This window comes from Miscanthus floridulus, chromosome 12 (genome assembly GCF_019320115.1).
Source record: "Miscanthus floridulus cultivar M001 chromosome 12, ASM1932011v1, whole genome shotgun sequence".
Classification (NCBI taxonomy): Eukaryota; Viridiplantae; Streptophyta; class Magnoliopsida; order Poales; family Poaceae; genus Miscanthus; species Miscanthus floridulus.
Genome location: NC_089591.1, coordinates 54,529,475 through 54,543,669, shown reverse-complemented (window position 1 = coordinate 54,543,669; position 14,195 = coordinate 54,529,475). Strand labels below are relative to the sequence as shown.

The 14,195-nt window shown below is 43.2% G+C and overlaps 2 protein-coding genes across 7 annotated transcripts; both read left to right on the top strand.

The window, feature by feature from the left end:
* The first annotated feature begins 232 nt into the window (after positions 1–232).
* Positions 233–7,324, top strand: LOC136498529 (uncharacterized). Of its 5 annotated transcripts, XM_066494437.1 has the most exons (8): positions 233–432; positions 576–1,198; positions 2,174–2,270; positions 2,358–2,439; positions 2,528–2,609; positions 5,628–5,681; positions 5,873–6,025; positions 7,093–7,324. In XM_066494437.1, the coding sequence occupies exons 5-8, from the start codon at positions 2,570–2,572 to the stop codon at positions 7,152–7,154; spliced, it is 309 nt and encodes a 102-aa protein (XP_066350534.1). In that variant the 5' UTR covers positions 233–432; positions 576–1,198; positions 2,174–2,270; positions 2,358–2,439; positions 2,528–2,569; the 3' UTR covers positions 7,155–7,324. The 5 variants fall into 5 exon arrangements, 2 of the variants coding, with proteins under 2 accessions (XP_066350534.1, XP_066350533.1); XM_066494436.1 differs by having other exon boundaries at positions 233–1,198; positions 2,355–2,439; XR_010769651.1 differs by lacking the exon at positions 5,628–5,681 and having other exon boundaries at positions 233–1,198.
* An 895-nt stretch (positions 7,325–8,219) lies between these two features.
* Positions 8,220–12,220, top strand: LOC136497273 (uncharacterized). Of its 2 annotated transcripts, XM_066493071.1 has the most exons (4): positions 8,220–8,567; positions 10,911–11,454; positions 11,560–11,679; positions 11,836–12,220. In XM_066493071.1, the coding sequence occupies exons 2-4, from the start codon at positions 11,031–11,033 to the stop codon at positions 11,853–11,855; spliced, it is 564 nt and encodes a 187-aa protein (XP_066349168.1). In that variant the 5' UTR covers positions 8,220–8,567; positions 10,911–11,030; the 3' UTR covers positions 11,856–12,220. The 2 variants fall into 2 exon arrangements, with proteins under 2 accessions (XP_066349168.1, XP_066349167.1); XM_066493070.1 differs by having other exon boundaries at positions 10,911–12,220.
* The last annotated feature ends 1,975 nt before the right edge of the window (positions 12,221–14,195 follow it).

Sequence of the window (14,195 nt, the reverse complement as noted above, 5' to 3'; positions counted from 1 at the left end):
CAGCAAGCGAATCAAGTAAGAAGAATTATCTTACTAGTCTGAATGGGTGGAGACTAAAAAAACATGAGTGATATCCATTAGTTTATCTTCTCTATCTCTACTATACGAAGAAGGAAGTGTCTGTCTCAGTCTGCCGAGGCAGTTAGTTTTCGTCCGACTCGTGCGGTTTTCGTCTGCCTTACTGCGTATGCCCGTCCACGCACGTCGTCCACCTACGATCCACGACCTTCTACCCACGGTAGTTTTTATCGACGTGGCTCCGTGACCGTGCCTTTGTCTGCCGCCTCCCACCATGGTTAGCCTTCTCCGTTGCCCCCGCACTGATCATCGCAGATTCGTGCCCACGCTCGCCTCCAACCCAAGGCCGCCATCGCCCCAATCCTCGGCTGCCTCCAACTCCAACACGGCGCCGCCGCCTGCGATTTGCCCAAGGTGAGACGACCTCTTTCCCCCCGACGAACGGTGTGGATCAAGCCTCCGGCCCTACCAGAACCGAGGCAGATGCAGAGTGGCAAAGTGTTGTAACATCTAACATGGCGACTGGGCTGACCCGGCGTGATCTCCTTGTGACCCAGCGAGGCAGCGACATCCATCTCGTCCGATCCTTGTACCTGGAACCGGCAACAAATCATTCTCGCCGGATGCATGGACCTCCGCTGCCCTTGCTGGCCTCTCCCTGCCATGGATCTGCTACTCCTCTCTGTCTCCCTATGCTTAGCATGATGCGATTTGTTTTTGTTATGATATTCATTAAAGTAACAATCATGTGTTCTATGATTTCCTATTCTACTCCTTTCCCATTTTATTTTCCACCGACCACCAATGCGTGGCTTCCTGCTGAGATTTGACTAAAGATTGCGTCCTCTCCATCCCGATCGTCGTCTTCCACGCGCAAGTTGCGGCTGGAGGAGGAGCAAAAGGGCACCTGGGCTTCCTCGTCAGGACAGTCGCCCAGACAAGCTGCTGTCACGGCACACATCGTCCAAACGCCGGTCGTTCACATGCTCGAGAGCTGGAGGTGCGCGTCATGACCCCCCATCCCATCCTAACCGCGGTGGCGATGGAGTCAGCTGTCAGCCTCTGCTGCCTGCATCGCCCTATGAGGAGTTCCTTCACGAATCGCTGCACTGCACTTCGTTGGCCCCGTACGTTGTCCGCAATGAGATGCTCGTATCGTATGGACGTGCTCCTGCTGTAGGTTAGTAGGTACCTCCCCAATCCTCTCTCCCTCCTCTGTGGCTCTGTCTAATGTTTGAAAGGATTGGGATAGATTATGACTAATCTTTAGTACGTATTACTCTATTCGGTTGACTGTCATGAACAATTATATGGAATCGGCCATTCGGGCATATCTGTACAAGGCGATGTCAACATGATCGAGTCAGCTAAAGTAAAGCTTTTCTTTAATTCTAATCAAATTTACTCATTCTGAGTATATTTCATATTATTTTATTATCTTTTAACTTTGTAGTTGTTTGCTTAATTGCCGAAGATAGTTTGTGTTTGCAAACACGGAAGAAGTTTTAGTAATTCAGATATAACCACCTTCACTATCAACAACTGAACAAGGCCACAACTCAGTTTAGTAAAACATGATTATTCATGTCACACATAGATGTCCCCACTGTTACGCCTACAAAGTTAACTCTTTGTATTTATATAGTAGAAATTTATCGCTGTGTACGAAGAGGGGTTTTTTTTTTGGTCTTCTAAACGATTGCGTCTTTGTTCCTTCAGGATGCACAGAACCTGTGTCAAGAAAAAATCAAAATAGTGCTAGAGCTAGACATAGTTGATTTTGACCAATTTTTCATGCAAACTTCTCTTCTGTACATGTTCAGTGAATTGATAACTTCTGAATTTATCATTATATCAAATATCAACTAACTAGACCGTAAATGCTTAAGTGTGTTGAATGGTAATAATGCCATCTCATCTCATTGTTTTGAATAAATGGATTTGCTCCACGTCAAACGATAAAAAAGTTAATTTTGAGGACAACATATGTGTCGTCTATACGTCTTTATTTAAGACGAATATATGTCTTTATTTAATACGAATATACGCCTTGCAGAAGTATGATGTTATAACAAAAAAAAGACCATCTTAAAGTTCAATTGAGATTTTTTTGTTGAGGTGATTCGTAATAGCATTATTGCAATAAATAACTCAGGTATACGTGAGTACTCTTCTGTTGTAACGCACGGCCGCTCATGAAGCTTCTACTAGTGTTGCCGGTTGCTACTGCTACAGTGAGAGGATTTTCTCCGGTATGAAGACTGTGAAGACAACTTTGTGCAATTGCATTGGTGATGAATTTATGAATAATTGCCTTATTTGCTATGTGGAGAAAGAAGAGACGATGAAAGTCACGAATATCGTCGTGGTTCGTCGCTTCATGAAAATGCAAGGACATAGATTTCAAGATGAAGATTAAAGGTAATTGATTATATTTATTTTCATTTGTTCATTTTTTGGTTGAAAAAAATGAAAGTTGAATCACAAGTCATTTGTTTTCTTTTTCTAGGCCGTCAAATTGTCGAAGATATTCAGGACTTGAAGTTAAACGATGTATTTTTTCTATGTTGACGTTTTTGATCATCCTAATGGTACTTATTTCGGTAAACCTCTTAATCATTTATTTGTAGTTGCACCACCATCTATTTTGCTCTAGCTTCGCCACCGTATATAGCCACTAAAACATATGCAACATCCAAATAAAACATTTACAACATATGTGTAACACCCTAGGTGTTTGGCTTCCACTAATTGCATTTCACTTCATAAACATATGCATCATCTATGTCATCATTGCCATTGTTACTGAAACATGCATATGCAACATTTTCAACTGTGTATGTTTCATGCTTGATTGTTGTGAATAGAATTGGTGTAATCTGTGAATGCAACATAAATTTCTCATACCTTGAAACATGGCAACATGGTAGAAATATGACAAGTGTAGAATAACAACAAAGCTATGAAACATGTGCAACATTTCATTGCAACATATGAGTGAATTGCTTGTTTAGTTGCTTTATCACATGTGATCATTAAAAGAGGTATAACAATTTTGTAAAGGTGGTTGATCATGGTCTATTACACCTTAACTATACTTAGGTTACTTGTTGGGACATTGTTCATGTACATCAAAATGACCAAAATGCCCTCAAGTGCAAGTTTGACTTGAATTGACCCTTGGAGTGTCATAGTTTGACTGTTTAAAAAGTGCAACTTAGAGTCTATGCATGTCTGAGCAACTTAAAGCAAACTTGTAGTAAATTTTATAAGGAACAAAAATTATTTTGTGACCAACTCTTGAAAATGTGCACAATATGCCCAAAAAGGTCCCACAAGTCAGCTTTGAAGGTGGATTCAACACTTGAAATTATTTCTAAGTCCTAAAATGCAATTTCAGTTGGATTGGGTCAACTTTGGCGTGATATAACCCATGATCCGTTGAGAGTTAGCTGTTGATTTCTAAATAAAAGTTGTAGCCCTACTATAGCTCTACAACTTTCATGTTAATTGTTTCCTCTAACTCGTCATGGTTTGGGAGATCATCATCGTTGAAATTCGCCTGTCAGTCGGGACTGTCGAAACTGAAATGAAATTTCAGACTCGCTACAGTGACCGACCGGCGTCAGGCCGTCACCGCCGCATGTCCGCCACATGCTCGGCTCGCCCTGACCGCACCGCGCGCTAGCCGCCTTGAAGTGGAGCATGCCCGCACGCCCTCTGCCCTCCCATTCACTCTCTTTTCTCCTCCTTCGCCTTCCACCGCAAGCAGCAACCGACCAGCAGCTCCGCCATTGCTCCGTCGTGCTCGCGCCTGCTCGCCGGGTCACCACCGCCAGCTAGCTTCTGTCCAAAGCTCCGCCGTGCCCTCCTCTAACTCGTCGGCCTTCTAGCCGCGACATCCGAGCCCTAGGTGAGAGCCATTGGCCGTTTTTCCGACGCCGTCGCCATGGCCGTACCTCGCCGGAGCTAGCGCTCGTCGTGGTCGGCCGCCTCCGCTCCCTTCCTGCCTCTTCTAGTGCGCGCATGGGGACCCTTAGGAGCCATAGTGTCTACCTCGAAGACGTAGTCACTGGATTCGCCGCCGTTGAGCCGGAACACGGCCGCGCGCCGTCGTGCGCCATGGCCGAGCCACCGAGCTCCATGGCCGGCGCACCTAGAGACCGATAGGGTTTGGGGTTAGGGTATCAATCGACGCGTGAGGTTGAGGCGGTCACGTAGGTGCCGTCATCGTCGCTGGAGAAGCTGCCGTCGGCGAGCTCTGCCGGATTTCCGTCGTGCGAGCCACGTCCCCTGTTTCGATGTCGTTGACCAGCGGGCCCGGTTGACAGGCGGGTCCCTTCTGTCAGTGACTGTGTATTCATAGGGCTAGTTCAAAAATGCAGTTTTGAATGATGATTTGATATTTTTATATCTCCTGTTTGGTAGATCCAAATTTGGTGGTTCTAATTTTGTTAGATTCATAGTTAGGTCTAGTATTTAAGAAAAATATGTCTTGAGCACATTATGTAGAAATTTTGGGTGAATTAAATAGGAACTTGAAATGTGTTTTTGAATGCATGCAAACTTGTTTAAATCATATCTTGAGTTTCTGTGATCCAAAAATTATGAAATTTTGTGGGTAAGCTAGTCTTGTATAGTAGAAGCTCTGGTTAAAATTTGAGAGTCATTGCTTGTGTAGTTTTTGAGTTATAGATTTTTCCTTTTATCATTGGATGATTCTTGTGTAAATTTTAGTAATTAATCTATGAATCCAATGGTCATGAAACTTGGTAGGTAGTATCCTAGTACCCTAAGGATGCTAGGAAAAATATGAAATCTATTGCTTGACACTTTTCACTAAGGTTTCCTAATTATGCCATTTTAGGCTATTCTGCCTTACCATTTTTGTGTAGGTTGTTATACTTACTCAAATGGTGTGAAATTTTTATGGTAGTCTACTTAGGGCATGTAGTGTCTACTGTAATTTTTATAGAATTAATGGTATATTTTTCGTATATGTTTATTATTTCCTCTAATTAATTAAATAAATTAAGAAAGGGAATAAAAGAAATGTTTTAGGGATGAACACCCTACTTTCTGGTGTTCTTGTGATATGTATGATAAGTTAGTAAAGATGGTTTTGTATGTTTATGTGTTTACCACATAAGTTAATAATTATTTCTTTTTGCATTATGTCCTTCGGGACAGATCTGGGGACTCTATAAAGTTCCCCATGATAATTTAGTTTCCTGTGAATGTGATGAATACAAAAGTTGTGTATAATTTATGTATCTAGCTCCTGTCAAAATTTGAGGGCATTTGGCCCAGTAGTTTAGAAACTACAGCTGTTTAAAGTTAGGTTTTAGTTTTGCTTACTCTCTGCCTTGTAAGGGTAGGGTGCTGTTGATCTAGGATTTTGACCTGGTAAAGGGTTGAATCATGCTTTGATGTTTACAAAAGAATTGTAGAGAATTTCATAATCTTTCCAGAATGTCCTCATGCAGGTCATTTGGATTTATAGAACTCTGGTTATGATTGAATTAAGTAACTACTTGTTTGCATATGAAGCTTTAACTGTTATTTTAAGTATGCCTTTACTATTTCTAAGTTTGTGGTAATGTTCCTAGGTGTTAGGCCTTTAACTGAAGATGAGCATCTTTATCTTAGGTTATGCAAGTTAGGTAAGTTGATCTTGTTCTTCAATTTAAGTTAAGACACATGTTTTAAAGTGATTTGAATAGAGCTACTCTTAATCGGTAAACGAGTGTCCAGTGATGTTTCTGTTAAACATTCACCGTGATTCATTCATCATGAGCATCATGTCATTCCTTATGCATCCATGATATTTATCTTGTGCATCGGCATGCAATAGGTGTACCGGAAGGAGTGACCCTGCTGGAATTCGAGGAACCGAGCGAGCCGCAGCAGCCGACACCGGAGATTCAAGAGGAGCAGCCTTCAGGAGAAGTGCCAGACGAGGTCACCGTTGAGTGCCCAGATCACCGTCCTTGCAACTTTGTGAAAGGCAAGCCCCGGAGCATATTAAGCCTCCTAATTTCTGAAATATAGTTACAGTATTATTATTACATATATTGTTGCATTAAGTTTAGGTGTTGGATGCAAACACTTGCTGCATTGGTTACCCATTCCTTGTCCAGATATTATTACCCTGAATCCTATGTAGCTTAGGCTCGAGTAGTGCTTAGCCCTGCTTAAACGTGGTAGAAGTCGGGTGATTTCCTGTCACCTGCGAGATATAGGAAGATACATGTGGCACGGTTGGCTATATTTGCTATCGTGGAAAAGAACCAGTCTTAATTTGAAATGAAGACCGGACGGAGGCTTGCCGGTTTGCAGTGACTCCGTCTGCGTCGCTTAAGAACTGATTCTTGGAGCCTTTCCTGTTCATGTTGAACGCATGCCTCTCTCTTAGTTGGCCGGGTCTGGAGACCGACCGCGAAGCCGAGTAGCTCAACTCAGGCCGGGAGTCGATAAGTATAAAGTACGCCTCAGAAGGGAGCCGTAGGTGTGAGTCCAAGGGCAGGTGATTTAAAAGTCCTGATCGTCCTGGCAGAAGGGTAACCCCTGAGAGCGCTGGCGCTGATCGAACCTGCGAATTTGGTTCCTGAGTTATACCAAAGGTAACCCACAGCTACCCTTGCTAAGTATACCAGGGTGAGAGTTAGGAATACCCCCTCAGCTGAGTTGTAATTTGATTCGAGTCGCCGTCTCTCCCGGTTAGTGAGAACTTGACGGGCTTATCTCCAATGTAGATACACTTAATAACATAATGGTTCGAAAATGATGATATGATTATGACAGTCTTATTATACCTGCTATGGTTAATATTGTTTGCTCCTAATAAGTGAGTGCTCTAGTACAGGTGCTAATCTAGTGGACAGGTAAATAATGATAAGCTTGATGCTAAGTTTAAATTGGTTACTATAATCATAAGCTCTTTTATGCAACTGTGTCAAGCTAGCCCACCTGAAAAGCCTTGCATGATCCTTGGTGTCTTTTATTTCTGGTTTTGACGGGTAAGTCTAGCTGAGTACCTTCTCGTACTCAGGGTTTATCTCCCACCTGTTGCAGATGACCAGTTCTACTTTGGTTGCTGCAAGTACTGCCTTCTCCCAGCTAGGGATGGAGACTAGACCGTTGGGCACGGTCTCTACTAGTTCTCGTACCTGATAATGCTTTTGTGGGACATGACTCAACCTTGGCAATGTAATTGAAAACTATGATGTTTTGTACCAAAACTATGTTGCTTCCGCACACTCAAACTTGGTTTGTAATATTCTATTTCAACTCTGATGGATGTAATCCGAATGCTACTTGTGAAATGTTGTAACGGATGATGTGTTGTGTTGAATCACTACGATCTTGGTTTGTATGTCGAAAGTTGGTTGAAATCCTTCGTGATTTTCGGACTACCGGGATTATAGGAGCTTAAGTACAAGAATTTGATCGCTTCGGTGATTATTTTTGTACTTACGTTCTTATGATTTGGTCGGTTCTGTTACAATATGTCTAAAACTAATGAAAAATTTGAAACATACACTTGCAACATACATGTATAGCCATTGCAATATATGCAACATTCAGACGAAACACATACAACATCCTGATGAAACACATGCAACATCCAGATGAAACATATATATCTAAATGCGTGAAACATACGGAGCTCAATGCCATAGAGTATGCAGGCCCCGCACTCCTCTCTCTGTCAGTCCTTCTCTCTGGTCATAGCCCATGCACAGGACCCCACGCGCCGCATGCACCCCACGCCGAGCGAGGCCGCATGTGCTGCCCCGCGCCCCACACCGCATGAGCTCCCATGCGCTGCCCCACGTCGTATGCACCCCACGTTGAATCAGTGGCCACACACGCGCTGCCCCGCAGAAAGGACCGGTATCCGCCTGATTGCAACTGGGCGCACCTTTTTTTTTTCCTTACTCGTCACGTGCGGGGGGGGGGGGGGGGGGGGGGACGCTCTAAACCAAACATTACGGAAGAGAAAATCTGACTAGTTTGGAAGCCCATTTTTCCGAGGGGAACCGGGCCATTCCTTTGTTCTGGAAACCAAGGCTGAAAGTTTCCACGGGCCGCCTCTGCGGCAAGTTTGGAAGCCCACGGCGCGCGGTCTAGGCCCCGAGCAGCCCGTTTCCCCCGTGGAAATACGCCCGGCCTCATGACACCGGGCACGGGCAGCGCTCACCCACGAGTCGCCCATTCTCCAGCTACAGACTGCAGTGTTTCTATCCGGCGAGTCGCGAGGCCGCCACCGCCGCCGCCGCCGCCACCCCCGGCAGCCACCCGATAGCCAGCACCGGAGCAACATCACCTGGCGGCCGGCGCATCCCTGCGGCCGGCGACTGACGGCGCATATCCCCGCGCCTGGGGGCGCATGCGCCCCCCGGGACAGGCCACTAATCTCGCAGCAACGCGGGCCTGCCCCAACTCGGTCACAGTTACTCCCCTTCGGCGTCCTTGATTCCGGTGCCCGCGTGCGCGTTCTCCTCCGCCTCCGGTAGTCGTGGTCCCTAGAGTAGCAAGATCCCAAGGTGAGCCCCAACTGGCCAACCCTAGCACCTATCTGGTCATGCCGTCATGGACATGACCAACAACTTGTTGCACATTTACTGTAATTGAACTTCTTTTTCTTTATATTGCCGTATCTGCAGCCTGCAGGAAAATTTACATGAGATTAACAATGGTTCATTTAACCTCTGTGTTCACTGCCATTTAACCTGCGTGTTCATTGTCATTTAAACCTGTGTGTTCATTCAGTTATACTGTTCGACTACTTCTACATGTGAGAGATACAGTTGCAGAAACATCCCTTTTCAGCAGCCGCTAGTGATCCTGCAGCTGCGAGGGGGAGGTGTCTACCATTTATGTGTTCAGAAGCATACTGTGGATTACTTGTTTCCATGAACATAAATAGTTTCCTATTGCGTTCCGTGTCAAACTGTAATATGAGCAAAGAAGTGAGCATGTTGATGTGATTAGAAGATTATATCTCAGATTGTTTAACCCGATGTTTGATAGTGAAATTAGTTTAGTTCAGATTACTTGCTTGAAAATAGACCTTTTAGATTGTTTAATCTAATGTTTGATAATTAAATTTGTTTAATCCAACTCAGAGTAGTTGCTTGTAGCAAGAAAGCATAATATTCATGAATTGTAATGCACTTCACTGCCATCATAGTATGTTTTGATTATATCTAATCCTATCAAGTACTTGATAGTTAACACTATATCCATATATACTAGATAATGGACTCTTAGGAGGAGCATGTTAGTTGGTTCTTGTTGTAAGAGGAAGAAGAAGAAGATGAGCTGTTCTTTGTTCTTGTGATTCGATTTAGGTGAACGCAAAGCGTGTGTTAACGGATAATAAAGATTGACATTCCAAATTGAATCTGGGTACCACCTTATTGCACCTCTTTTGGCATTCTACCCATTCGCGCCGGCGTGGAAACACTGCCAAGCCCTAGATCCATATCCACCCGTCCTCTCCACCTTCCCTCGCCGCTGCCACTGCCACTATGAGCATGGGTCCTGTTTGCAGCGTAGATCCATCTTGGCGTTGGATTTGATATTTTGATTGCTTCCCTTAGCTGGTAAGTAAACCCTAGGTTACTTGGGCGGGGTTTTGGTTTGGAGTTGTTCTTCCTTTCTGGGATGGATGGATGGAGGTTGGGGTGCTCCATTCCGTCCACTTTACCATGGACTTCTCCACTGCCACAGACGGGGTTCTAATTTTCCGATTTTTTTTATGAAGCTGCAGGTTTAGCTAACCCCAATGTTCCATATTAGTTCTGCTCTGCCATAATATTTGCAAATTTTGAGGGTTTAGCTAAATCTGCTCCGTATATGAAGCATAGCTGCATATGGCAATATGGGGGCATGTCTTTTCCTGTTTTGGAGGATTTGGAGCCTAGGGTAGCCAGTGGATTGGGCTTTTGCTCGGACCTGAATGTTATCTGAACCTGAACTACTGTGGTTTTGTTTGATGTTATGTTGGGGCCTTTAGAAAATGCTTATTGAGTTATATATACTCCCTCCGTTTTTTTAAGTGTCGCATTTGGCTTTGGTGCACAGACCAAGTCTTCTCGTTTCTGTACTTCATCCGGTTATGCCCCTTCGTGCACAGCGCTATGCAATTACTCCTGCATGGCCCATGCAAGCCAAGCGCGCGCGCAGCACTCGCCAACGTCCCGCCTGGCACTTGTGCGTGGTAGCTCACCCGCAACATGCAAGCTAGCTCCTGCATGGCTGCATGCAGGTTTAACTGCGCCTGGAAGAATCGAGGCATTTTAACTCACGACGCTAGGAACAAAACCACGAGACCAGAATACGACATCTATTACCGACATTTTCTTAAAAGCAAATGCGACACATAAAAAAACGGAGGGAGTATATAAATAATAAATATTCAGATGCTATTTGGATCTTCTGCTACAAGCTATATGCTGTTCTAGCATTTGTTAATATATGTCGATTTTTCTAGCATTTGTCAATTGGTGTCGCTTTTGAAAAGTTTATGGCCAATAGAAGGAAAAAGGCATATCTGTAGTTCAACTCGACTGATGGTTGAATACTTTCTTTATTTTTTGTCATCTCTGAGGCTGGGTTGCCCCAATCTAAAGAGTAGCTGTTTATGGAAATACTGGGATAGTGAGATTAGTGAATTGCAGGGTTAAGAAAACGTATTGTTTCCATTAGTTCATAATTCCCTTACAGCCTGTGTTAATTGTTGAGCACTTGAGCCTGAACATATATGTTTTGAATAGTAACTGGTATATGTGGTAACCCTATTGCATTAATTTTTTTTTTCTCGTGCTTGTGCATAATTTGTTTGGTATCCTGAATTAAGTTTTGCACTGTCTACTTTTTTGCAGGTTGTAGGCTTGTAGCACACTGGTATATATTGAAGACCAGTGGTGGGTTGACTTAGAAGCACGGTTTAAACATCACTTTTGTGTCAACGTTTGTTCTGCAATAATATTCTTTACCATATCATGGGGTTTGAGACTGTACCACTCGTACCAGATCTTGTAGTGGATAAGAGTGAGGTTGAAACCTCGCAAGTTGTGGGCTGTGATTCAATAGTCATAGAAAGGGTGGAAACGAATCTGAGCAAGGAACCCTTTCTGCTAGTTCCCTTGGAAAATAAGGAAGAGAAAGAATCCCCTGGTATAATTTATTATCTTGAAAATAACAAGGTCGATGTTCCTGAGGCCATCTCTCCAAGGGGAGATATACTTGAATTGTCAATCTCAAGCAAGCCTACTGATGATAGTCTTTCATTGGGTTGTGAGACACCACGTGAAAGCATCTTTGATCCATTTGCTCCAGGGCCCGAGGAGGCGGCCTGTGCACCAAAGAAGAAAGTGGCTAGAGGTGCTGAAGTTCCACCTCGTAGGAAGCTAAATTTTGATTCAGGTGACTACCCAGTTAAAAGGTTAAGTTTTGATTCTAGTGATTCTGATGAGGAGGATCAATATCTCCAAGTGATTCACAAGATGATCCTGGATCTATTAATTGTAGATGGCCCTCTTGATGGACAAGAAGAAACTGGAAAGAATGTGACGGATTCAGGCCTACATGGAAGCTGCAAGACACCTGATTCGAAGCCTCTACTTACTGGCATTGCATCCACATGCCCAGGTGCACCTTTGAGACCATCTATTAAAGCGTTAAAACTCAGCCCAGACATTTGTCGGAAGATTGACTTCGATGCAGTCAGTGACTCCGATAAAGAAAGTAATTGATGGCTCTGCCCTTCTTGATTGACAATGACAAGTAATGAACTGTGCATTTTAGGACTGAATGGTACATCGTGATGATCTGCCTCAGGAACAGCTTTAATCTGCCTATCTAACAATCTCATGTGTCAGTATCCTATGCCGTTGTGGTAGCTTAGCTAACCCTGAAGCTTTGGGGATTATTGCTGATGATAGATAAGTACTTAAGTAGCAAGCAGTTTAAGTTATACATGTAATCTATCTTTGATTTTCCTTTGTAACTGGCATTGTGCTAATTACCTCCTAGATTTATATAAGTAGGTCTGAGCTCTGACCATGCATTTTGTAAATTCTTCAGACGAGACTTGTTCGGTCTGATTAAAGTAATGCACTCAATGCAGTTTCTTAGCGGTTAAATGAGCTCTTTAGACGTGTACGTGCAGTAATAAATCTATCTCTGCCAATGTTTTGTGATTGTTTGATTAATCGTCCTTATCGGTACTTAGCATTTGATTAGGCCATCTGATTCGATCAGAGCGATTAGATTCGATCAGAGCGATTAGAAACCTGATCGTCCGATTAATTGTCGATTACTCGTCTGATTAGGTCTCTTTGCCGATCAGCACTAAATAGGCAGATGGGCTATTTCAGTTTACTGGGCTATATTTATTTAGGCCAAGCCCATTAGGGTTTCTCTTATATACCTCACCCCTACTCTTTCTCTTCTTAGTACTCCTAACTCCCGTTGTGTGTACTCCTAACTCCCGCTGTGTGCAGCTGAACTCCATCTCTTCCCTGCTGCATGCATCTCACTCCCTCCTCCCTCCCTTCCGGTTCCAATTCAAGCAGCCCATCCATGGATCTTCCCTGCTGCTTGCTGCTTCCTCCCTTCTGCTGCAGGGTCGTCTATTCTCTTCCCCACCTGTAGGCTGCAGGTCCAGGGAGCACGAAGATGAGCTCCTCCTCTGAAGGTGAGTCATTAAATCGGTTTTGTTCTATCATTTCTGTCATCTCCTTTCCTCTGCACTATGCTCAAATCTTGATGCTTTGTTTCTTTGGCTCTTTGTTGAACTTACGTAGATGAAAATCGAAGGCGACAGCTTGCAGTGGGATAATGAATGGGTGGATGAGAATTGTGAGGAATCGACTTGGGCTGCTGTTGATGAAGCTATTGGTGCATCTGAGAATCTACAGGGCCACAACTTGCCTAGGGCTGCTACTGCTCGTGCAGCAGCCTCTGTCAGCTAGATGTATACCAGGAAGCGTCCAAGGATTGCTGCAGCTGCTGCTCCAGAGAGCATTGATGATGAAGATGATGACCATGAAGCACAAGTTTAGCTAGATGCATCTAATGCTGAAGTAGGAATGGAGGTGGATGGAGACTCGGGTGGAGATGGAGGAGGCTTCAATTTGGATGATGATTTGCTTATTTAGATTTAGATGGATGTTGAATGCTGATTGAATGGCAGCTAGTGTTATCTTAAAAACTCTGAATGTTGTTTGCAGTGTTTAATTATTTAGTTGAGACAATTACCTGTACGCCATTATAAAAGTTCGAAATGATCTACGTGCCATTGAAATTTTGAAAAGTTCCTCAGTACCCTCACCCGAAGTTTCTTTTACCTACGTGCCACTTTCGTTAGTTTTCCTTGTAACAGCAAGCGGAAAAGACGATTTTGCCCTCAGTTATAGAATGCATCAAAATTTTCATTCTTTCCTCAGGTGCCACTGTAACATCCTGTGATTCAAAAAACTTCACTTTTTTCTCTGTACCATTATGAAAAAAATCATGGTAACAGCTTGTACGTGTGCATGTGAAAAACTTTAATAATTATAATAAATTCGAAATGCATCTGTAACTTCCTGTTACCATGATTTTTTTCATAATGGTACAGAGAAAAAAGTGAAGTTTTTTGAATCACAGGATGTTACAGTGGCACCTGAGGAAAGAATGAAAATTTTGATGCATTCTATAACTGAGGATAAAATCGTCTTTTCCGCATGCTGTTACAAGAAAAACTAACGAAAGTGGCACGTAGATAAAAAAAACTTTGGACGAGGGTACTGAGAAACTTTTCAAAATTTCAATGGCACGTAGATCATTTCGAACTTTTATAATGGCATACAGGTAAAAGGCTCTAGTTAGTTTGTGGTATGTACTCAGTACTCGTACTATATTAAGTAAGCTGTGGACTATGCTAGTTTTCTTAATTCCTATTTTTCTGGATCTGGATTGAGTATGTGCTGTTGTAATGCTGTCAGTCTGTCACACTATTCTTTTGCATTTACTTACTCAAATTATCTATTATTCATGTAGAAAATCAGCCAACATATGGAGGTTGGGACAAGAATATGAAGTTAGATCTCATAGGTAAGTAACCAACTAACTAGAAATATGCTCGATGTTTACTATATAAATATATATTATATATATATATA